The 25,570-nt window shown below is 43.8% G+C and overlaps 1 protein-coding gene across 1 annotated transcript in view; it reads right to left on the bottom strand.

The window, feature by feature from the left end:
• Nucleotides 1–25,570, bottom strand: part of ADAMTSL1 (ADAMTS like 1) — a 372,341-nt gene that overhangs the window by 241,083 nt on the left and 105,688 nt on the right. The window contains exon 5 of the mRNA XM_084832134.1: nucleotides 1,296–1,422. Coding sequence (XP_084688260.1) covers nucleotides 1,296–1,422 — 127 coding nt within the window. The remainder of the gene's footprint in view (nucleotides 1–1,295; nucleotides 1,423–25,570) is intronic.

Below are 25,570 nucleotides of genomic sequence, written 5' to 3'. Positions count from 1 at the left end.
ATCTACTAGCAGGCCTGTCCCATTTCACTTAGTATATTAACTTTCAGAAGGTTGCCGTGCCAACTGAGGGTGTGTCTCCAAGGTTCTAGCCATGAGGCTATTCTGTGAGACAGTAGGGATGATTCTGTAAACAAACGCCTCTCAATGTTCCCCACAGAAACCAAACATAAATAGATGGAATCAGATATTCAGCAGAAACAGCCCCACACCCTAGTAAGAAATTACATGCTATTCTAGATTTTTAGGTTATGTACCAATTTTTCATTCTAAATTCAGAATATATATGCACACACTAGTGAAGCAAGTGTAGACGCTGCTAAAGGTTTGTTCACTTCTGGCAGAAAACTAAGCATAACATTTAATAGCAGGAGAATCTGTGTGATTCAGCCACATGTAACAATGGCCCCTTCTCTGTTGCAAGGTGCCCTTGGACAGGCACTTAGTGGTGGAGAAATGACAGGAGAATGGGTGCTTAACCTTTCATCTACCAGCAGCTTTTCCACCTGCACAGTTCCAGACCCATTTCTGCATGGTAAATGTAGGTCTGGGAGACGGGCGTAGATAAAAGCAGCAGAGACGATGAGTTTCAGGGAAAACACAGCTGGCAAATGAAGGGTTAAGCACCCCCTTACCTTACCCCCAAGCCATCTGTACTGCAAGGCACCCCCTCTCAAGGGTGCACCACAACGGACAAAGGGCTGCCAGGCTAATGCTACAGAGTAGTTTGGCCCCAGGTACAGCATTCCCTGAATACATTGTTCTAGGATGTCATGGCTTTGCAAGCCCATTCTCACATTGAGGACTTACAAATACTGCCTAATTATCAGGGCCAAAATATTGCCGTTTGTGTGGCACACAAGCTAATAAAGGTGGCCTGATTCCAACCACAGTGAGGGTTGTATATATTGAACAGTTATATGGAAGGGTTAGTGGTGGTGGGAATAATTCAGCAGGTGCAGCTTTTTCCACCACTGCACAGCAAGAACAGTCACATCTGTAGCGCTTTCCTCCGACATTTAAGGAAAAGCTGCTGTGTCCTCTGTGACATCTGGCAGACCTATCTTCCAGCCTCCTGTTATAAAAGAATCCAAAGACCAGTCCTTTTGTTGACAGAAGATGGATTATACAGAAATCAATTGTGCCTGATTTCCCAGGATGGGGCCAGTAAAGAAAACATTTTTAAAATGCTTGGGTTATAATTAAAATCTTAAGAACCCATCAGTCCCTTTTTAACATATCATTGTTTGGAGAACGTTCATATTCCCGTTGAGGTAAAAGTCAAGTCAACATCTTACGTTTATTTGCCAAGAGCTGAGATTTATATTGGCCTCGAACAAGCCGGCAGGTGGAACCATCTCCATTGCAGACCCCACAGTTATCTTCCTTCACAGTGCTTCCCAGCTGATGATCACAGCCAACAATCTGACAAAAGAGAAAGATGTGCAGTTCAAATTGAGCACCTCCTGACTGCTGGATCCATCTCTGTGGTTAGTTCCCGCCAATTTTTCCCCTCACATCATCTCCAGAGGGCCATAAAGTATGTTAGCAAGGAAGGGGCGGGGGGGAGCAAACGAATCTGGCCAGGAGTGTTCCATGTGAACTTGGGAGCAAAGAACTTATAAAGCGGTTGCAAAGAAAGAGGAAAGGAGGTTTCTGAAGAGGAGTGAGGGCTTAATGATGGCTTCTTAGCAGTCGTGCAGTGAGGGCTGGACTTGGGGGCCAAGGTCCAGAGCCCTGCAATTCAGGGTGCCACCAAATAACCCCCCAGACAGCAAGAAGTGATGAGGATATCAGGAGAGCAGAAGCAAACCCCATTTTATTCCTGTAATCATGATGGTGCTAAGATTTGTGAGTTTAAAATGCAAAACTGTGGATGCTCAGTGTGTGTGTGTTTTTTTAAAAAATCAGGGTTGGCAAATAGTTCTGTAGCTGTTCTTCTAACATATCAAGATTGTAGAAGCAGTTTTAAAGCATGGAATGGCAGCTGGAGGGGGTAGGGAAGAGAAATGTTAGTTGTATGCTTCACAACTGAAGTGATACACATGGCCATCTAAAGGAGGCCCTCATAAGACCATAATGGGCACAATCCTATGCATGTTTAGACAGAGAAAAGGCCTACCGTAGCCCTTTCCTCTGCCTAAACATACATAGGATTGCGCCCTAAGTCTATAAATTATCTAGCTGTGCCACTGCTTCTTAGTTAAGGGCCCTATTAGAAGGTGTTATTGTTAACATGTTTATCATGAAGCGGTAAGAACATGCATGATTAAATCCCAATACAAGTTAATTTAAACTTTACCATGCTCAGCTTTTGATTGATCTCCCACCATCAGGTCAATGTCAGACCTTTCTATACACAATTCAGAAGAAATGTACACCACACCAAAATGAGGAGTAAAAGTTTCATTCTGATTATCTTACTATATCTAGCATGAGTATGAGAATCAAACCTAAGAGGAACACTGAAGACACAATCCAACCTGCATGGGTACAGTCCGACCATTTGCAACGGTGCACAGCACTGTTGATCAGGCAGTAAAGAGACACGTACAAGTTGGAGTGCTGTGTGTAACATCTACATTCTGCTGTAAAATGCCTACCTGCTATGCCTGTCAGAACAACATGTGGTGTTAATTAACTTTGACCGTCATCCAGCTCTGTGTATTGCAAACTGTGTTCAGATAATGTTCAGTGTGTGACACAGGAGGGAGACCAGATTTAAAACAAAGGGTTGAGAGTCAGGAAATCTGTATTCCATTTCCAACTCTCCAACAGGCATTGGGGGCGCCACTGGACAGACTCTTTTCCTCCAAAATTTATATAATCTTGAGTGCTCAGCTCAAAACCAATACAAAAAGCCTGATCTGCAAAACAGATAAGTCAAAGAGTACCTGGATCCAAATGGATGTACTCTCATTGAAGTCAACGTGACTAACCAGCCTTGCATCCAAGTACCCAAGCGTAAATAGTTTGTACATCAGACTATCAGGGGCCTAAAGAACTAGCATGTATTTCAGATCAGCACTGGAAGATTCTTTAAAAAAGGCAGTGGGAGTTAAATTTGTCTTTGTCTGTGTGAATGTGGTCAAAATGTTCTTCGCTCCAGAGTTTGAGTTTTCCCCAACATGGGATTTAAAAGAGCGAAGTTAAAAAATAATGCACAAACACAAGTAACTCTTTCATGTCTTTCCTGCAACACCTAGAATTGTAAAATAGGTATACTCACTTTATGTTCAAAGTGAAGTGACTGGGGAATGATAGAATACGAGCTGCATGCAACAGCCATTCCCACATTTTCTAGTGCCATGCCTCACCAAAAATGTTTCAAAACACCATCACATGTACTCATTTTTATACCACACAACCTCTTACTACTTCAGAGCATTAAAAAAAAAAGTTCAGGGTTTGAAATTTAGTACATATTTGCAAAGCATTGAGATTCTGTTGTGAAATAAGCAAGTTCCAGGACTGCCAGGCTGCTATCTAGAGATTGTGGCTGTTTCTTTAACAGATCCACAGCTGCAAAAGAGGACGCAGCTGTGGCTTCTTCCACTTCTGTTGCCTGCCCTCTTGATTGTTGCCTGCTGTTTCAGCATGTGGGAGAGAAGGGTGGCTGATGATACCGGAGAAGGAGTGGACAAGATAAACCATGGCTGTATTCTTTTTTGCAGCTGGAAATCTGTTAAAGAAGCAGGAAAACTCTAGACAGACTTTTTCCTGCATGCCTATGAATGGGAGCCCAATCCTTTTCCAGTTCTAATCACCTATATTTGTATGGTAAAGGCTATGACTGGCCTGGTTCAAATGTGACATGATACTATGGTTTTCTGCTATGTGAATGAGCCATGGTTAGGCTCATATGCATTTGACAGCATATGATGGGGCATTTGTGTCAGTTGTTTTATCCAGTATCTGAATGTAACTGTTTTAGCTGTTTAAACTATTTTAAAATTTTATATGTTAAAAAGTTTATATTATGTTTTTGTTATCTTTTATTTGTAGTTTGTAATTTTTGTGAACTGCCCAGAAAGCTTTACCTATTGGATTATATAGAAATGAAATATATAAATAATAATAATAATAACAATAACAACAACAACACTCCCCCCTCTTCTCTTCCTCTTATGCATGCCAGAACAGATCAGACGCTTTTGCTTCTGATTTTAAACAAACCACAGTTTCCCATTACATCTGAAGTGTGGTTTGTTTAAACTGTAGTCAGAACAAATTAGGATCAAATCATGTAACAGGGAACAAGTGGAGGCTGATGGCTTCGATTTCAGTGGGGCTGTGAATCCATTCTGGGTTTCAGTCAGAACCATCCAGAACTATAATGGAGCTATCCAAGGTGCTGAACCTATCCCCCAATAGATTCAGAACCTTGGATGGCTCCTTTAGAGTTCTGGATGGTTCTGACTGAAACCCAGAATGGATCACAATCCCACCGAAATCAGAGCCACCAGCCTCTAAGCAGGGAACTCTGATTCGTTTAACATTGGAAGTGGGTGCTCCTCGCAGCTGCAAAAGACGAGCGGGGGAGCACTGTGACAGATGTTTACTGCTGCTTGTAGATGTAGTGAAAAACCACAGGTTCCTGTTACATTTGAACCAGGCCAATGTTCCAATATTAGGTTCAAATTCCGTACAAACTAAGAGAAAACACACCTGTCCACATACACAATGAGAAAATAAGGGCAGTCTCTATGAAAGAGTGAAAAGCGTAGACTAAATTGGAAGAATGTAGCTAGAGGAAGCCTATTTTCATTCTGAATTACGAAGCAAGCTCCTTGGAAAAGTTGCCAGTAGGAGTCACCTCTGAGAGTTGGCACTACTAAACTATCAAACCAAAATGTGTTAAGTTATTAAAGCTGGTAGTTCAGATTTGCCAGCGCTCATGATTAACTTTTCTGGACTCCAGGAAAATGCACGTCTCCAACACCAGAAAGCAAATAAAATGAAACCATATGGCTTTTTAAAAAATAAATTCATAGATTTTTAATATCTGTGGCTGACAGCAGTAAATCTGAACTTTAAATTCTGTTGCTTCTGTGAGTTTCAAATAAAGTGCAGAGCACCAGTTCAACATAGATTGTAACAGGTACAGGAATGTTTGTCAGATGCATTCATTTTAAAAAGCCACATGTGCCTGTACAAACTTATATAACGCTCTTAACAGTTCATTCTGTAACAGCCAATATCAGAAAAATGTTGGCACTGATCAGTTGCCTCTGAATTTCAGCTAAATTGAAATTTGAGGTGAATTTGATGGATCTTGTCGAGATGAAGTATTGTGCAGGAATTTTGCATGAACTTGACAGAACTTCCCTAAGACTAGTAGAATCTCTTGAGGAGAAGGCGATCCATTCATCTCTAACTGCACCAACGACTTTCAGCTAAAGGAAACTTTTGAGGAGAAAAATCTGTAATAATTTTCAGGGAAAATAAAAGAATTGTATAAGATATAAAATCATGCATGGGGATACAGAGTGGACTACACACCTCAATGGAGGATTATCCAATTAAGAGTTTAATCCAGAACGTGTTTCAAGGGACTTGTACCCAGGCCCGGTTATAAAGATATAAAACCCAAGTATTTGGAGTTCATTGTACAACAACACTGAACTTTTACAAAGGTGGAATCTGCATATCCCAATCATTCATTCTACTAGCTAGTTAAATCCCTCCTTCCAGTGCAGGCCGTTATCAGGCTGCACTTCCTGGCTTGAGGCCAATGACTCGTCTTTCCCCAAGCCATTACCCCTCACATTTAAGGGCTGAGGGGGGTCTGCGCACATCACCCTTGCACAGGACCTGCTATTTTGTGTAGGTGAATCAGGAATGCCACAAGTAGAGATTCTATTGCCCTCTCTTCTAGCCATATGGCGTTAAGGAGCAGGTATGAGGAAGCTTTAAAGATGCCTCGGGGCACTCACGAAATTCTTATACTGCCATCTGTCCCAGAATCCTGCACTACACCTGGTTACTATCTACATAGGTGCCACCCTTTTATCAGCCCCAACTCCAGGGCAGCAGGTGAATCCTGGCCCCCAATCTAATTTCAGAAAGGTAAAAATAATTCTTAGGCAGCTGTGTCAACTGGCTTCCCCACTGTATCTTGGGAGAATGGGTGGGTGCTGAGCCAACAAGAGAAAGAAGGTGCCTCAGAGGGAGACCAGGACTTTGAACATCCCACTTCAACCCCCCACCCCTGCAGCTGGCTCTTCCTCTCACCACTTTACCAGGAAGGTACAAAAATGCCACCCCCCCTGCACCTGACCAACAAACCGGGGTCAGGAGAAGGTGACAGCTTTTGTGCTTAGACTGATAAAACTTACAACAGTCTTACCACAACAGCTGATTTATTAAGTATTGTTATAATATCATTGTTTTCAGATACCTCACTGAGTAAAGGAAATGGAAGTTGCATACAGTATGGGAGGATCTACACTAGAGCCCCTTTCGTGTGCATTGCACCACTGTGCTAGTATTTTTTCAAAATGCAATAGTTGCGGGGGGGGGGGGGGCACACTACAGTGCACTATCCACTATGTTTATAATGTGATCAAGTGCCACACACAAATGCATAGTGTTTTAATTGCAGGAGAAAGAGGAGGAGTTTGAAAGGTCACATGTATTCTGTCATTTGTGTTAGTAGCGTGAGCATATGACACAAACCTCTACATGCTGCAACTGCAGGAGAAATGGGAGGGCATACTGCCATTTCAGTTTCTTTTCTGTCTCTCCTTTAAATCCGTTGACTGCAGTGCATGCACACCTTCAATGGTATGCAACAATGGAGGTTTAAAAATAAATTGCATGATAATTCACAGCTGTACAGCTCCATATATGCACTGTCAAAAATAGCTGCAAAACAATCCCCCCCCCCCCACAAAACACTATTTAAGTGGAAAAGGAGGAGCAGAAAGATGTGTGTGTGTGTGTGAGTGGGGTGGAGATGGGAGGTCATGGCACAGTTTTTGGTGTTTTTATTGTTTTTCCTGCCTGCAAATCCCATAAAAATCAGTGTGAGGAAAGAGCAAGGAACAAAAGGAGGAGGAGGAGAAAGACATGAGAAGGGGAGAAAAAGGGAGGGGTGAGTGTTGCAAAACAGGTTCTACAGCTTTAAAGCCACTCCTAACAGTAAGAATTATAATACCACTAGGTTGGAACACATATGTCTTTGTAATGCATGGAAACCGCAAGCACCACAAAAGAAAGAATGATTAAAGTGGTTTGGGAAACAATGGCATATTGACTGAGAAATTGTGTCAGCACAATGGGTTGGGGTTTGCGTTGTGTGTTCCGGCATGAACCAGATGTAGGTAGGCTTGGTAGGTTAGCCCTATGACTCTGGCTCAATCAACACACGAGAAGCACTCTAGCCCCGGCCTCTCCTCAGGCGCACGTTTCCATCACCCTGTACTTGCATAGGCTGATAGTCTGAAGAGAGCACCTCCTGCATCCGTAGAGGTCCTCCACACAATTAAGAACCCTGGAAAATCTTAACTTTGAAAATTGTAACTTTCCATAAAGGGAAAAATGGTGAAAGGCATCTAGAATATTAATCTAACTAATATGCTGCTAGCATCCAAGACATGGCTCTCTGGCATGAGGCAACAGTTCTGCTTTCTGAGGTAAAGATCCTGTACTACTGTTTAGGCTGACATTTACACTCCTCATTATGTTTGACCCCTTTATTTGGGTTAACACCAAGATGAATTGGCAGAGCAGAAAATTGGGATGTCCTTTCCTAGCATTAAAATACATACATCAAATATTTTTTCAAGACACTGCATGAGATAAAGAAGGCCAGCAAGCTGAGGCAATGAGCTTTTTGTGGACAACTGAAAGGCACCCAACTGAAGGCTTGACCATATATAACCCCACTCCATCAATATGTTCTCTCAGTGTGTGCAGATTTTGGCTCTACTTTGGTGATTTTTCCAGGAAGGTAAACTGGACCAGGAATGACAAGTTCTGGTTGAGCCTTGCCTGCTCATAAATGTCCTAGGGTAAGGCCTTTTTCATAATCATTCCTTCCCAGCATTGAGAAACTTGGCCAGGAAATAGTATAATAAAAACAGGCCAAAAAATCTAGCCAAGTATAGATAAATCTTTTTTGTCTTTCAAAGGCCCTGTCTGCACCACAAATTTTATGATCAAGATCCCAGTATTGGAACGGGTGTCCCTAATCTACTGAAACTCTTGCTTTTAATTTGAACCTTGTTCATATCATACAATCTGGTTGACATGTTGATGTACTCTGGAGCTTTGGTCTAGTTATTTGAAATAGGTACAGATGACAGTATACATTGGAACTGGGCTTGCAAATGGATTGGAGGCAGGGAACGCAATTTCTTTGGGAACAAACTCACTATTAAGGGTTGGTTGCAATGCAAACCATAGCTATAATTTATTTCACTTTTCCATTTATCAAATATTGCTATTATTATTATAATTATTGCTATTATTATTATTATGCAATATCAGTGTGCTACCAGGTTAATATATGTGCATTGCTAGTTAAACACGTGAAGTATCCAATATGCATTGTGAGCTAACTAAAAGGAGGGATTGTATTGAAACACACAATAATGTGTATATACAAACATGGCAGTAATTCTGATCCTGCATTTCTTTTGTTACATAATTGTCTATCTGATAGATAGAAGTGTCACTGTATCTATCTAATAATTGGAGAGAGTGATAATAATTCAGTATGCAAGGGAACTGAACAGGAATCTCCATCTGCTTTGGTAAAATGTCTCCATTTTCCATAGCAACTAATAAAAAGGATGCATCTCTTCTCTATATCCCTGATTTTCTCAAAGAGGGAAAGGGAAAAAGAGCAGGGGGTAAAGAGGGCTCCTTTGAAAGCCAATTATCTATCTATCTATCTATCTATCTATCTAATTCATTCTCTCTCTCTCTCTCTCTCTCTCTCTATATATATATATATATATATTCTTTAACAGAGCAAAAAATGAACTTCTAAAAACTCCTGATGCTCATTATAACAACTATGGTTTATATGGCAGTGTTGGTGCTGACAAGTAGCCAACATAGCAATTCTGTGATAGCTGGCTGCTACTGATATCCTCCCATGAGTCACGCTGATCCCCCAGACATTTACCTAATTTGGCATCTCCAAGGTAACTAGGTTTTCCAGAGCAGGGAAATATATGAACTAGAGCAGGGTAGGCAACTTGTGGCCCTCCAGATGTTTGCGCCGACAACTCCCATCAGCCCTAGCCAGCATAGCCAATGGTGAGGCATGCTGGGAGTTGTAGGCCAAGACTTCTGGAGAGTCACAAGTTGCCCACTCCTGCAAGTAGGAGAGAGTGAAGAACTTACTGCCAGGGCCATGTCACAAAATTGTCAAGGCACCTTTGCTCCAATATTTTCAGAATAGCACAATCATCACAAGAAGCTGGAAATAAATATACATAAAGCCTGCTGTCCTAACTCTCACAGATGTCAAATTACTGAACAGAAAGAATCTTTATGAGCCAGTCCTTGATCCACATTATAGTGTCTGTGATTCTTTGTCAGCTGCAATGACTTCATGACATAGTTGGGTATCACCACTTGGGCTGTTCCATCCGCAAGGCACGCACGTTTGCAGTTAAACACACAGAGCACCTTTTGTTGATAAAAAATGGTCCTCTGGCCAGATGCAAACAGATATCCCACTGGAGTGCATCTCTATTGTCAGCCCCAGTGCCAAAGGAGGCCTTCTGTTGCTGCAATCAGATAATTAGCCTGTATCCTTGTGAAACCAAATTCAATGGGTTCACCCTGACCTCAGTCATTAGCAAAATGCTGGATTTTAGGCCTGGAAATCTTGCGTTCCAGTTCAATATATGTGTTGCCAAGGAAAAGCTATATGAGCAGCACAAAATAAGAGAGGACAGCAGGAATTAGAGATTGGGATGCAGCTGTTTCAAAAAAGCTTTTCCAAAGGAAAAGAAAATGGCCCACTGTAATTTGCATAGATTTATATATTTAAAATGGAGAGTTGCTTATTGGGTTTCATTGAATTTAGGCATTAAAAAAGAAGAGACTAACCTGCAAATCTGTCAGGACACTTTAAAATGTACCAGATGATAAAACTAGTTCATCCTTTCTGGAACTGGTTTATTAGAGGTCACAAACCGGGCATTCTGAGCCTCTGCAAAATGTTTTATGTTATGCTTGTGAAGATTGCCACAGAGAACACCATGCTCAAAACAGAAGCCAAACCTGATTTAACACATACCAGAGATAAGTAGCCCAATATACAAATGCAGGGTCTCCCACTGTAGCGAACTAGGGCAACAACAGTGTTGCACATGACTGACTCACAGGCACAGCTCAAATGCTCTAAAATAATCCATGCTGAGGATCTCTTTAAACACAGCCATGTGGAGTAAGTAGCATCTCAACTCGACGGGCCACAGTGACAGAACACTTTCTGGTAGCCAAGTTTGAATGGGAAGGTTTAATAAGTGGGCACATGAATTACTGTTTGAAAGTGACACTTGCCAGTATGGTGGTCATGCGGGTCAGATGTCACTGGCTCCGTATGGTTGCGTCCATGGATATGTTCCACCCATATGAGGGATTTTAAGAGCATCTAACCTGGGTCCTGGAGTCAGCACTGCATCTTTTCTAGTTGATGTGTCTGTTACAAAAAACATCTGGCACCAATATTCACATTCATTCCCCCTCTTACTTCCATAGTTAGGATTGGTGCATGGTTCCTAGGAAGCGAGACATGCCTAATCTGAGACTAACCTCAGTCCCAGAAGCCATTTTCAACGCCAGAGCTCAACTCTGCAATGCGGGGGAATAACAGTAAAAGAGTGACTATGAGCTTATGCCTTCCCTTTACCATTTAGGAACCACCATTACCTCCCATCCTTCTTAGATTACGGATAAGAGCTTCCAGGACAGTGTGTGATGTCTAGGCAAACTTGAGCTGCAGAATGTTTTGTTTGAAGAAATGAATCGCTGAAAGGCAAGTAGTGGAGAGGAAGAAACGTCCTGCAACCCAATCCACAGGCTGCAAAGTGAACTAGCAGCAGGGATGAACAGAGTATGGTTAACACAAGAGTGATAAACCTTACAAGGCAACCTGATATCTGTGCCAGGAGAGAACCAGCAAGGGGAACTGGGTGAGACTGCAGGGCCAGGGGATAAGGCTGAGTGCTCTACAGCTGCATGTTGCTTGGCTTGGTTGCAGGAGAACTCTGGAGGTGGTGCAACCAAGCACCTTAAGGGCGGGCATCTGCAAGCCATACAGAGTAGACAGGGAAAAGAAGCCCTGTCCTTTGATAATCACCAATAATGCAGTTGCTCAGAGTTAGGTTCCCTTTGCTTCAGGGTCTTGATACTCTTCCTTGGACATTTCAAAGGAAGGCCCCCCCCCCCTTTCTGAAATCATGTATTTTTAGCTACCTGTACACATTCTACTCACATTTGGTATACAAAAAATACACATAACCTACTTGAACATACTATAACATGGCTTGAGTATTAACTCAACACCCCTCCATCTCTCTCCACACACACACACACACACACACACACACACACACCTACCTACCTTTTGGACCTTTACTTAGAGGACCAGAACCCATAATCTGTCTTTGAGGATAGTGTGCTAGAATAAAACTTGTCTCTAGAGCTTTGATGAAAAGTCCCATACCCAATATATTTACTACTGTAAGGGAGCAATCTATCTAAATAGGTGGCTGCCTCTGAACACAGAGGTGACCATCTAGCCAAAGGAGAAGCTGATCAGATTTGCAGATGACACAAAATTGGGCAGGATAGCTAATACTCTGGAAGACAGAAACAAAATTCAAAGTGATCTTGACAGACTGGAGCTCTGGCTGGAAAATAACAGAATGAAATTTAATAGGGATAAATGCCAAGTTCTGCACCTAGGAAAAAGAAACCAAACACGCAGTTACAAGATGGGGGATACGTGGCTCAACAACACTACAAGCGAGAAGGATCTTGGAATTGTGGTAGATCACAAGCTGAATATGAGCCAACAATGTGATGTGGCTGCAAAAAAGGCAAATGCTATTTGGGGCTGCATTAATAGAAGCATAGCTTCCAAATCCTGGGAAATACTAGTTGCCCTCTACTCCGCACTGGTTACGCCTCATCTGGAGTAGTGTGTCCAGTTCTGGGCACCGCATGTTAAGAAGGATGTAGACAAGCTGGAGAGGGTTCAGAGGAGGGCAACAAAGATGATCAGGGGACTGGAAACCAAGCCCTGTGAAGAGAGACTGAAAGAACTGGGCATGTTAGCTTTGAGAAAGCTGAGGGGAGATATGATAGTGCTCTTCAAGTACTTGAAAGGTTGTCACAGAGAGGAAGGCCAGGATCTCTTCTTGATCATCCCAGAGTGCAGGACACGGAATAATGGGCTGAAATTACAGGAAGCCAGATTCTGGCTGAACATCAGGAAAAACTAGGGATGTGCGAATCCCACTTACCTTTCTTTCGCCAGGGGTTGGCCGGGGGGGGGGGAGGCGATCCATTCCTCCCCCCCGGAATCCTCAACGGGGGGAAGGCGATCTGTTCCTCCCCCCTGGAAACCTGCCCAGCCGGCTCCACTCCGCGGCGAGTCCACGGAGCCACCAGATGGGCCGATCCGCAGCAGGGCCTCTGTCCGCTGCCGGGCTGCTGTGGACGCAAATGGCGTCCTGCGTAGGGGATGCCATTTGCGCCCCTGCCAGGCCGTGATAGGCTATGTAAATATTTATGTAGCCTATCATAGCTAAAGCGGGCACGCAAATGGTGTCCCCTACGCCATTTGCGTCCCTGCTTTAGCCGTGATAGGCTACGTAAATACTTACATAGCCTATCACGGCCTGGCAGGGATGCAAATGGCATCCCCTACGCCATTTGCATCCCCGCTTAAGCTGTGATAGGCCACGTAAATATTTACATAGCCTATCACGTTTAAAGCAGCGACGCAAATGGTATCCTGAGTAGGGGATGCCATTCGCAACTGTGGAACGGCAAGCAGCAGCAGCCAGATCCGGACCTGCCAGAGGCAGGTAGTGTCAGGGTGGAAACTGAGCCGATCGAACCCCAGAGAAGTTCTGATTCTGAGGAGGATCAGCAATCCGTGGGAGAGGAGCTAGCTCATCCCTCACCTGCACCGGTCCGCAGCTGGCAGAGATTCCTCCTGCTGGCATTCCTGAAATAGATAGTGATCCTAGCAGTGAGAAAGTGCGGGAACGAGGCTTGCTCGATGCTCGACGCAGACGCAGGGAGCAATGAGTGATGGAGGGCGCAGAAAGGAGGCGTAGCGCCTGTTTGGCATGCAAGCAACGGCCGCCTCCCGTGGACCCAAGGGAAAGAGGGAGGATCTGTCCCTAGCCCATAAATTCAGGGTTATCAAGTGACTCTCCTTCAAACGGGGATCAACTGCCTACCTCGGTGCAAACACCACTCTGCTGTTCCTTGCTTAGTTGCTGATGATTAGCATCTGAAAGAGTCATTAAGTTGTAAAAGTATTAAAGCCTTGAAAAGAATCCTTTCATCTGTGTTTTGAGTTGGCTATTGCAGTCTACTGAAAGAGGCCGCTAGGGCGCTCCTGACAGGTAGGATCCAGTCGTGGGGACTTCGTGGAGTGGCGGGGGGGAGCAGTCCATTCTGCCACAGACTCCGGATTCTTTAGAATCCGGCCTCACTGAAGTCCGTGGAGGAATTCTCCACCATCCCTAGGAAAAACGTCCTGACTGTTAGAGCAATACGACAATGGATCCAATTACCCAGGGAGGTGGTGGGCTCTCCCACACTGGAGGCATTAAAGATAAGGCTGGACAGCCATCTGTCGGGGATGCTCTGACCTGGATTCCTGCATTGAGCAGGGGGTCGGACTCAAAGGTCTTGTAGGCCCCTTCCAACCCTATGATTCTATGATTGTATGATTCTAAGCACAGAGGGGATTGCGCTGCACTTCTCCTGCCCTGCTTTTTCGGCTAGACAGCTGACTGTGGCTGTCTAGCCATGGGAGGACAAAGCGGGGAAGGAGGCTGCTGTACAACACAGAGGATGCCCCGGAACACCCCCAGCCATGCCCCTTTCTGACCACGCCACACTCCTCTTGTGAGCATGGAGGACGGGGCTGTTTCGTGCTGCCTGCAAGGCAGCGCGGAAGTACGGGGAGGTCAGTTCTCCTGGAACCGACCTCGGAATGTGGGCTCTGAGGTTGGTTCCTGGAAAACAACATATCCTATGGCCATTTAGCCACTGTCTAGCAGCCATAGAATTGCTCCCAAAGAAGAGTATCATAGATGTCATAGTTCCATTTAAGGTGAAAAAATAAGGTTGAAAATGGCCATGGATCAAAATAGTTGAACAACAGGAGATGCAATGTTTTATTATTCATTGCTTACATTCACCATTATCTATGATCTGTCACAGGGCTACACTGGAGTAAATGGCTTAAAGAATATAAAAAGAAGAGCTTTGCTGGGTCAGACCATCCATCCAGAGTTCTGCTTCCAACTGCAACCAGGGCATGGTAGTGTTGTGGACTGTAACCTTTGTGTCTCCTATGGTTTCTTTGGGGTCAAGCCAACTTTTGTGATTTACTTTTTTCTGTCATTTCCTTGTGAATGGGAAGACAGAACTAACAACAGCAGGAGCAGGGGTGAGGTAATGCAGACCAGAAGGTAGCAGAAACTGTGAAGCTATACACATTTTTTTTTTAAAAAGCTGCTATTCATGCTATGTGAATCAGTTTAGTTGACATTTCAAGAGGCCTTCAATAGCTGGCATGTGTGAAGCAACTGCAGCATTTAAGAGCAGGAAAGACAAGAGGAACCATCAAGACTTTTAATATGTTTTAGACTAAATTGGCATTTACTGGAGGAAGGGATTCATGGAAGCAACTACCCATCCATTTTTAAGGCTGTAGCTGTAACAATGCAATGACTGTCCTGACAGCAAGAATACTAAAGAAACCAAAGCGTGTGGTTATTTTTTTGCAAAATACAAGGAGGAAACAACATTAATCTCTTGTACTTGAAAAAAATCATGTAAAATCCTCCTCTGTCCATTCAACGTAAGAACCACCATGCTGGATCATAACAAGAACTCATCTACAACTGCACTGCACTTGAATGCAGTGCACTTGAAAGTTCTTTCACTGCACTTGAAAGAACTGCACTGTTTCCAACCAGACACCTGCAAGCAGGTTTTTCAGAAGATTGATGCAAAATGGATGCCTGTGCTTTATTGGCTGGTTTGGACTAACTTGCTGGCTACATGGATGCCTGCCCATGTTTAGGTCCACCAGATGTCCACTCATGGGCATGCCACTTGTACAACAACTATGCTTTAAAACTGCAGCATGTGTAACCCTGACTCATGTGGCTGAGTCTCAGTTTTGTGTGTAATATCAATTACATGGCTTGAGCCTGTATTAGAAATTTTTGTGCATAGGCCCGAAAAAAGCTAGAGGAATTTGTCTTTTTATTAATTCTGATACAAACTCACCTGATCCACTTCTCCCAGAATAACGTGAGGATCAAGACTTAGCCATCACCTTGCTTTTGCACTTCCAAAATATTCTAATGTAGTTCTTGGCTCACAAAAATGTATCAAAATACATAAAATGTGCATTACGAGAGAAAATACATTATTTTCAAATTATAAATTTATGTATTTAAAATTTTAAATAGCATTTATATGTGCATTTTTGGACTTACGGTTGAGCACATGCAGAACTCAGATGGACTAGAAACCAGTGGAGGCTGGTGGCTCCGATTTCGGTCAGGTTGTGAATCCATTCTGGGTTTTAGTTAGAACCAGCCAGAAATCTAAAGGAGCTATCCAAGGTGCTGAACCCTATCCCCAAAATAACTCCTTTAGAGTTGGATAGCTCCTTTAGAGTTCTGGCTGATTCTGACTAAAACCAAGAATGTATTCACAGCCCAACAAAATCAGAGCCACCAGCCTCCACTGCTGAAACAGACTGGTTTGCCCATCCCTAATGCAAATTAACATGCATGGATGTCCAGTGGACCCAGAAGCAGAACAGGGGCAACTTGCATGGCAAGTAAATGTATCAGAATGACCCTCTGTTGAAATCTCTGTCTAAAACACCCTCATATTTTGAATGCTTCTGCTATCATATTCAGAAGCACTTATCTGTTTGTTCATATAATATACTTATTTACCTGAAAATAAATATTTCTGAAAACGTAAAGCAGTCTTCACAACTATTTTTGTATGGGGACGAATGGCTACGAAAGCTGTTCTCCCTTTCATAGTTCTGAATATCTGAATATAGAGTCAGCAGCTGTTTCAGATGTAAGTAGCAGTGCAGCCTGTCTTTTGATGTAATAATTTATATCCTTGAGTCTCTGTGGATGTTTAACCTTTGGGGAACTTAGTGGTTATCTTTGTTTTTAATGCCTGACCCTTTAGCCCTAAAATGTTGTAAGTTGGAGGATGAGATTTCAGTGTGTCCTTTCTGAAACTTATCAATGCCTGTTGCCCACAGCTGCAACTCAACACACAAAATAAATCCTTAATCAGTCTGGTTTCAGCTTCCATTATATAAACCAACTTTTCTAATGAGCTTTCCATTAGTACCTATATAATAAGGAACAAATTAACATTTAAAGAAATAAGGCAGGACTGAGAGCCTCAGGAAAAAAAGAAGAAATGATGCCATGCTACTCTACAAGAGGCAGCTTATTATTTAAAGCTTTTTTAGTTGGTGAAGCTGGTAATCCAGAAATTGTACAGTATCCCAGAAGTTGCACCAAATTGGGAACAGAGTCAGAGCTACGAAGATACTTTATACTTCCAGTAATATCCAGGAAATTGCTCAGGCTGGAGCTGGAGGATCCGAAACTTGGAGTTGTGATTTCAACCAAGTTCATTTATGCCAATCTGGCCTCTGATTTAATTGTTGGGTTAAAATAAGCTGATACAAATCTCAGTCTTCCATTCACTAGAGAGGACACAAAAGGAAGCTGTTAATCCAAGGAAGTTCCAAGGTATAAGAAGGGCCAGTAACACTTCTAAATACCTTTTGGTTTTGGTTTGGTTTTTCTTGCTTATGATACAACCATCATGTTGTACCCAGCTGATAAAAGAATCTAATCCCTCTAAAAATAAGTTAACAGTAGTGTTAGTTGGGAGTTACCCAAAGTATGCCTTACACTATATTTCGAAGTGTGAGGCCTTTAGCCTCTGCATGAAATGATGAATTTGGCCCAAGTTCAGAGCCCTATGCCATATTTCAATCAACATGCTGAATACAAGATGCACAATAACTCCCATATTATCCTGCACAGCCAATATTTTCATGAAAGAAACCAAATGCTGCAGATAAAGCAGAACAGATGTCATGTACACTGGTCACAACAACAGGCTGGAATAAACTAACTGAAAAATTCAAAGGTGTGATATTTGCTTGCCAGTGTTACATTTTTCTATTTGTATTTCAGAATATGTGTAGGAAAGCAGCCAGAATTTATATAGCACTTTGGAAATATTCAAGGTTCACCACATATGGTGTTTCATTCATTCTTACAGCAGTTCGCAAATGGAAAGGGGTGCTAAGGTTGACTGGTTTGCCTAAGATGTTGGCCATGTCTGGATATCACGGTTACCCAGAATTATTTTGAACCCTGACTCACTGTGAATGAGTAAATGTGCTGGGGCACAGTGCCAGCTCCAGCTTTTGGAGGGCCCTCGGGCAAGCTGTCCTCAATGGAGGCCCTCCCTCTGTGAGTCTCCCTTCTCACTGTCGCCAGCTGCTATTGCTCCTTATCCTCTTTCTCATCATTGCTACCACTTGTTTGTTTGACAGGAAGAGAGCCAGTGAGCAAGTGGGCATTGGCATCTACTGCTCCTCTTCCTCCTCCTCAGCATTGTCTGGGCCAGAGCAGGAGGCATGTGAACAAGCAGGTTGCAATGGTGAGCAGAGGAGCAACTCCAGGGGGCTCTTGTTAATGGGCCCCTTCTGCGGTGTGGGCCCTCAGCAGGTGGTCAACCATGCCTACGCTTTATATCAGCCCTGCTAGTGCACACTGCTCGATCACTCCCACTTGGTTCCACCTGCCAGTCGGAGCTAGGGATGTACGAAAGTCCCTTACCTGATCCCGAAGCTTGATTCGTGGTGGGGGGGAGGCGCTCTGTCCCTCCCCCGAAATTCTGGCCGGGGGGGAGGTGCCCCATCCCTCCCCCCTGAAATTCTGGCCAAGGGGGAGGTGCCCCATCCCTCCGGCCGTGAATCCTCCTGTCCTGCCGGGATGGAAATGGTGGCGGCCGTAGCCGCCGCCGTTTGCGTCCCTGCAGTCAGCCGTGATAGGCTACGTAAATCTTTACATAGCCTATCACGGCTGAGTGAAAAAAAAAACCCGTGCGTACGCAAATGGCGGCGCCCATGGGCGCCGCCATTTGCGTTCCTTATTTTGGCACGTGTAGTCTACGTAAACATTTACGTAGACTACGGCGAAAATAAGGGGAACGCAAATAGCGTTCCCCTTATTTTCGCCGTAGTCTACGTAAATGTTTACGTAGACTACACGTGCCAAAATAAGGAGCGCAAATGGCGGCGCCCATGGGCGCCGCCATTTGCGTACGCGGTTCCCCCCCCCCAAAGTCAGCTGTGATAGGCTACGTAAACATTTACATAGCCTATCACGGTGTTTTTTTAAAATCTAGCCGTGATAGGCTACGTAAATCTTTACATAGCCTATCATGTTTGTTTTTTTGTTTTTACTTGGAAATGGTGGCGGCGGCAGCCGGTCGGAAGACCGGCCGCTGCAGCCGCCGCCGAACCGCCGCCACCAGGGACATTCGCACAAGGTAAGTCCTGTCCCGGGGGGGCGGGGGGGGGAACCGTTTCTCCACCAATTTCAGGGGGCCGAATGTGCTGGCATTCGGCCTCCCCGAGATTCGTGGAGAAATTCTCTGACATCCCTATTCAGAGCAGCTAAACAAGTTAGAGACTCTCTATCCATAGTTTGCTTAGTGTGCCATCTGAACCAGGAACTTTGGCTTGTTGTTCTCCTAACAAGCCAGAGTCATAACCCAGGCTTTGTTCTTGGCTTATGACTCTGGTGTGTTAGGAGAGAAAGGAACCGGTTCAGACATCATGTTAAGCCAACCACGGACAGAAAGACCCTGGCTTGTCCTTCCTGCTGGAAGGAGGAGCCAAGAAGAAATACTCAAATTAAAAACAAACACTGTTTTACCGTGATGTCCAAACATGGCCCATCAGTGGCAGAAGTAAGATTGTAGTACCAGAGACTTCCCAGCTAAATTATGCTACACCTGGAGTCCTACTCCTTCCAGTAGCTGAGAGATGCAGATGAATAGGGATGAGTGAATCAGCGAACTTGAGCTCGCCAAAGTTCTCCAAATTCCATCCCAAAGTTCATTCTGACTTGAGTCCATATCAGGTTGCGAGCTGTTTTTCTTTTCATATGGAAATCTGTGTGTATTTTTCCAAATGTACACATCAGTTGTGCACATCTTTGAAATGTACACATTCTTCTCCCATTGATTGAAGTATATTTGCGTTCATTTTTCAAAACTAGACATTTTTCATGCACATATTTCAAATGTACGCATGCTGTCAAATGCATTTTTTTGGCCCGCGAAACACATTGCAAGCTCAAGAAATGTCTGGACTTTGATCACAGATTGCATCTGAGTCTGTGTTTGGTCTGGAAGGTGCAAACTGGGTAAATCTTGATGAAAAACAAGCTGAAAAAAATTTCTCATACATCTCTACACATGAATGATAAGATGGGAGGTGGGTACAGGAGAAACTGTGTCATTTCTAGGGATGGACGAAAGTCCCTTACCTGGTCCTGCAGCTTGCTTTGCGGTGGAGGGGAGGCGCTCCGTCCCTCCCCCCGAAATTCTGGGCAGGGTGGGAGGCGCCCCATCCCTCCCCGCCGAAATTCTGGCTGGGTGGGAGGCGCCCCGTCCCTCCGGCCGAAATTCTGGCCAGGGGGGAGGCGCCCCGTCCCTCCGGCCACGAATCTCATCTCCTGCTGGGGTGCAAATGGCGGCGGCCATAGCCGCCGCTGTTTGCGTCCCTGCAGTCAGCCGTAATAGGCTACGTAAATGTTTACGTAGCCTATCACGGATGACTTTGGGGGGAAAAAAAGCGCGTACGCAAATGGCGGCGCCCATGGGCGCCATTTGCGTTCCTTATTTGGGCACGTGTAGTCTACGTAAACATTTACGTAGACTACGGCGAAAATAACGGCAACGCTATTTGCGTTGCCCTTATTTTTGCCGTAGTCTACGTAAATGTTTACGTAGACTACACGTGCCCAAATAAGGAACGCAAATGGCGGCGCCCATGGGCGCCGCCATTTGCGTACGTGCTTCCCCCCCCCCCAAGTCAGCCGTGATAGGCTATGTAAACATTTACGTAGCCTATCACGGTGTTTTTTGAGAATCTAGCCATGATAGGCTACGTAAAGATTTACGTAGCTATCACGTTTGTTGTTGTTGTTGTTGTTTTACTTGGAAATGGCAGCAGCGGCAGCTGGTCGGAAGACTGGCCGCCGCCGCCGAACCGCTGCCGAACCGCTGCCGCCAGGGACATTCGACAAAGGTAAGTCCCATCCCGGGGGGGTGGTGGCGGGGGGGTGGCGGACCGTTTCTCCACCAATTTCGGGGGGCTGAATGCGTTGGCATTCGGCCTCCCGGAGATTCGTGGAGAAATTCTCCGACATCCTCATTTCCTAATTCAGCAGCAGATGTAAAACTACTGAAGGAAGCTCTGGGTTGTACTCTTTCCAGTTGCACCTTTATGTAATGGCAGAATGTGAGAATTGGTCTTATGAGACACAGAACTCATAGTAATGCCTAACATTTCAATTTTGTTTATGTGCCACTTGTATAACAACAAGGAAGTGGAATTTGTTCTTGAAAAAAGTAACATGTTTTAATAAGAGTATAACAGTGCCTAGGCATAACCATGTACAGGTGTAACGCTCATAATTAAGGGTTCTCTTTTAACTCTTTAAAAAAAAGCCCTAGATTTTAACTGTGTCTATTACCTTTAATGCTAGAAGGTGTGACCAGCATAAAGCAGAGTTAGAAAGTAAGTGTTTTGACAAATGCTCCATGCATTTGGTGCCTGGACTTTAGTGCTGCTGTAGCTGGTGGTGATGATTGAAGTGTGATGAAAAATGACAACTATGATTTCAAATAAAAGTGTAAGTTGATATATTAAAAGAAAGGCAGAATCAGAAGAACAAAGAGGCTGTTGTGGAGCTTGGCCATCCAGCAGCCAGAATATTTTTTCACTTATACATTCGAGTCCCTATTGCTTCTTCTTTCATGTTGTGTTCTTCTCCTCTTCCCCCAGCCCCCCAACATCCCAGATAGGTAAATTATTCATGGGTTAATTTATTCTCTTAGAGCTTTGTTCTGCAAAAGGAAAATGCAACCTTTCAAAAAGATGGAAAAAAGTTAAAGCTTCCCAGGCATTGTGCCTCCAGCTAATGTTACAATTTCTGAAGTTGATTAGGAATGTTATGGCTGTGTTCCTCCCTCAGTTCACAAGAAAAATGTCACAGGTGGTTAGTAGATCAGAAATCTGAGGGTGCCAATTATGTCTGCACCATGAAGAGCTGGCGGCCCAGTTTCTGATCTTAGTTCTAGTAATGTAATTGAGAATCAGTGCAGAAACCAAGAAGATGGTCCAGATCACCAGGATGGGCTTTTCTAAGGGCTTCTTCACATGGAGCTTTTATCCTGCTATTGAGATTGGTTACTCACAGAAGTTTGTGGGTCCTTAGATGGCATCATCAACCTCCAGGGCATCTCCTGCACTAAATGACCTTTATTCCATTTTTAAAAGGATTGGAGATAATGAGCTAACGAATTACTGCACTTGGGTTCTGCTTGAGTTCCCTCCGTGAAAAAGGAAAAGACGCAAAAAGAGGAGCTAGACCACAGCACCATCTAGTGGCTGTATAATGAAACATATGGAAGACTCAGATAAGGGGGGGAAGGAAGAGGAAAAGATGGGGGGAGCGCGTGTAAAGGGAGTCCGTCGTAATTCTGCATTTAAAACGGAAGCAGAAAGCCCCATTTTAAATGCGGGCTTTTAGGTGGGTGTAGAGATGCTCTAAAGTTCCCTTCCCTTCATCACTGGAGGAGAAAGAATGCCATTCTTTTGAAGTGACAGCCAACTTCAGAGGCCAAAGAAGTTCCCAGCCGAAGGAACCTCCAGGGCAAGACTATTGCAAGATGAGGTCCTCAACAGAACAGGACCCTCAGTGTCTTCAGATCAGGATGACCATGTGGGTCTCCAGTTGGAGCTATCTGGCTCCTCAACAGGTGATTCTACAAACCAATCTTCTCATCATAGAACCCCCCCCCCCCAGACCTGATGCAGGGGTGGGGGTGGGGAGGAGAATGCAGCCCTTTCCTCCTTGCAAAGTGGTAATTCTACTATTTGGCAGAAAGATACAGGACAGAGGCAGATGACAACAGGGCTGTGCTTGGGGTTCCAGGTCAATGGAGAGTAGCCTCTAGTGAAACCTTTCTGCCAGGCTCCTTACAGAACAAGGCAGAACTACACAGTGAAATTGGTACCCACGCAGATTCTGACAACTTGGAACATGTTAAGAAAGGCTTATCACACATCTTGCCTTCGGTTATACAAGATCTAAGTAGCAAAGTGTGTAACTCTGCCACCAGGGCAGCTATGCAGATTAGCGATTATAAAGAACGTATTGTAAGAAATGGCATTTCTTCATACGATAACTTCTCAGGAACATTATGAGACAGCAGCTGCCTTTTAATCAATACCTACATATCCAACGCATTCCCACAAAGAAGTAAATTTGAGAGACTTGTAGTGCAATCCTATCATGTTTACTCAGAAGTAAGTGCCACTGAGTCCAATGGGTCTTATTCCCAGGCAAGTGGGTGTTGAATGGCAGCCTTAATTATGTGTGAAAACTAATGATAGGAATAGTAAAGGGTCACTGGCAAAAATATATAGAATAATCTTGGATACCATCATTGGATACCATGTGTTTAAACACAGATGAATGGATAGATTTGGCCATAATGATCACTGCTGAGGGTCTGGATCCAACATAGTGGTTTTGCCAGTGGAAGGATACTGCTGGTGGAACAAGACTTCCATGGACATCCTCTCCTCCCAATCTCCTCTGAAAGGCCCCCCAACCCTCTGGGGCAAATCTGCAGGGCACACAGGGGGCTGTAGCAGGGGAAGGGGGGGATGCGGAAGTTCCATTCCACCAGTGGTATTCTTCTGCTGGCAGAACCAAAATGCAGGATCCAAGCCCTGGACTGGAAATATGTATGCTATATCCTTACAAAGATAAGCACTCATTAAATAGGACTCCTAAATATTTGCATTTTTTTTTTACCTGATATATATTGAAGCCATTGTAGGCCAATTACGTCTCTGTGATCTCTTTTCAACTATTCTGACCTTCATTTTATATAATGAATTGTTAAGTGTTCCAGTTGATCAAAAGCACTAAGTTTCTTAACAGCTGTCTTAACCCGATTTCAGCTGGAGAGATAAGGGCCATATGATCTAGATATAACAGGATAACTACCTTACAATCAGAGATAAATGGTGAGAAAAAACCAAGGAACTTTCAATTATCGAACTATATTATTTACATAAAAAGTATACAGTAAACCAGCTTCTGCTATAATTTGATGGGATTCAATTTCCCCAACAAAAATTGATTATATCTTTTGGAAACAACATTGAGAAAACTGATTGGCCTGTAGTTTAGATCTATTAGATAACAGACCCTATTACTGAATTTGAAAGTGGCACAAATTAAGACTCGTGTAGGAGTTATCTTAGACCTCAGACATTTAGTAACACATATAAACTTCTTAATTCAAATGTAGTAAGTGACATATGGTGTAACCTAACTTTATATAAATGCAGTGGGAATTCCCTTTTGTTAATAAGTTTTGGGGAAAGGGTTATAAATGTTATCTTGGCAATAACAAGAAAATATTGGATTTCTTCATGACCTTTCCACTTTTTAGCAATCCGGCCCTCTTACTGAAAATGTGCTAGTTGCCACTAAGTGAATTATTGCAAAAGATTGAAATTCCAATGGGCTGATACCAGAACAGTTGTTTGTTTGTTTACTCTACTCTTTTGCCAAAATAGCTGCCAGAGCTGTTTTCATAAGATCAACAACCAACAAGACACTCCTGGTTGCAGGAGTGCAGCCTCTTAGTCTCTTACAAACCAAGGGACACATTATAAAAGAAAAATGGAATGGGAATGTAAACAAGCAAATACAAGCACCAGTTCTTAAAGTTATGAAGTGCTTACATTGACCACCTGAATGGAAAGCAGTCAGGGATAAGAAGGGCCTAATGGGGCTGGTCTTCCAGCGGAGCTGATGGAATGGGTCCTGCAGTCCCACTGCTCTCTCTGCTGCAGCCAGTGTGCAATAGTTGTTTTGTGTTTGGTAGCAGAAACTGACAAATTCACTGGACTGGTATGGATTTGGGACAGAACTGGAAATAGTAATGAACTCCTACAGAGATGGATTCCATTTGTTGTCTATTGGAATAATCATTGTAGTTATCCTAAATGAGATGAACATATATTGTTTTTCCTATTTGGAGAGAGATTATGCTATTTGCTATACTGCATTTGGTTTAAGAAAGCATAATTACAAACTGTGACAATTAAACTGTGAAATTGCCACCAACAAGCAAATGGATATACCCCTTCTTCTTGTAAATACTGATCCATTAAACACAGTGCATGTTTAGAGTAACATCTACCCATCCTCCCACAGACCCACCATTTCCAAGGACAGCTGCTTCTGGCTTCCTGTAACTTGAGCCCATTATTCCGTGTCCTGCACTCTGGGATGATCGAGAAGAGATCCTGGCCTTCCTGTCTGTGACAGCCTTTCAAGTACTTGAAGAGCGCTATCATATCTCCCCTCAGTCTTCTCTTCTCAAGGCTAAACATGCCTAGTTCCTTCAGTCTCTCTTCATAGGGCTTTGTTTCCAGTCCCCTGATCATCTTCGTTGCCCTCCTCTGAACCCTCTCCAGCTTGTCTGCATCTGGACACAGTACTCCAGATGAGGCCTAACCAGTGTGCTGAGTAGAGGGGGACTAGGACTTCAGAAACTAGAACATTTCACTATGTTATCACCCAGAAGAGGTCCAAAACACAGAATGCTCACAAATGCATACTTAATAATGACTCACCAAGGAAGTAAGCCAACTCTTCATCTTCATATGATTACCTTGGAGAGTACATTGTAGACAGAAGGCACATCCATAGTATGATCCAGGCCACATAACAAAGACCCAACCCAATTAGCAGAAGATTGAAAACTTTTCACCAGCGGTTTAGTGGAGCGAGGGCTCACAGGGACGCAGCGCCGGCATTTTTTTTATTAACAGGATTGCCGATGTCATCTGCCACCCCATCCCTCTCAGACTTCCCTGTTCCCTCTGAGCTTAGTTGCAGTCCTCACAGTAGCTGGGGGGAAATGCATTTTCCCAGCATTTCCCTGTTGAAATGCAAAA

This window comes from Heloderma suspectum, chromosome 2 (assembly GCF_057233095.1).
Source record: "Heloderma suspectum isolate Gila_16-S chromosome 2, 16-S_ref, whole genome shotgun sequence".
NCBI lineage: Eukaryota > Metazoa > Chordata > Lepidosauria > Squamata > Helodermatidae > Heloderma > Heloderma suspectum.
Note: the sequence above shows the minus strand (reverse complement) of the source record. Positions and strands in the feature narration are given on the sequence as shown.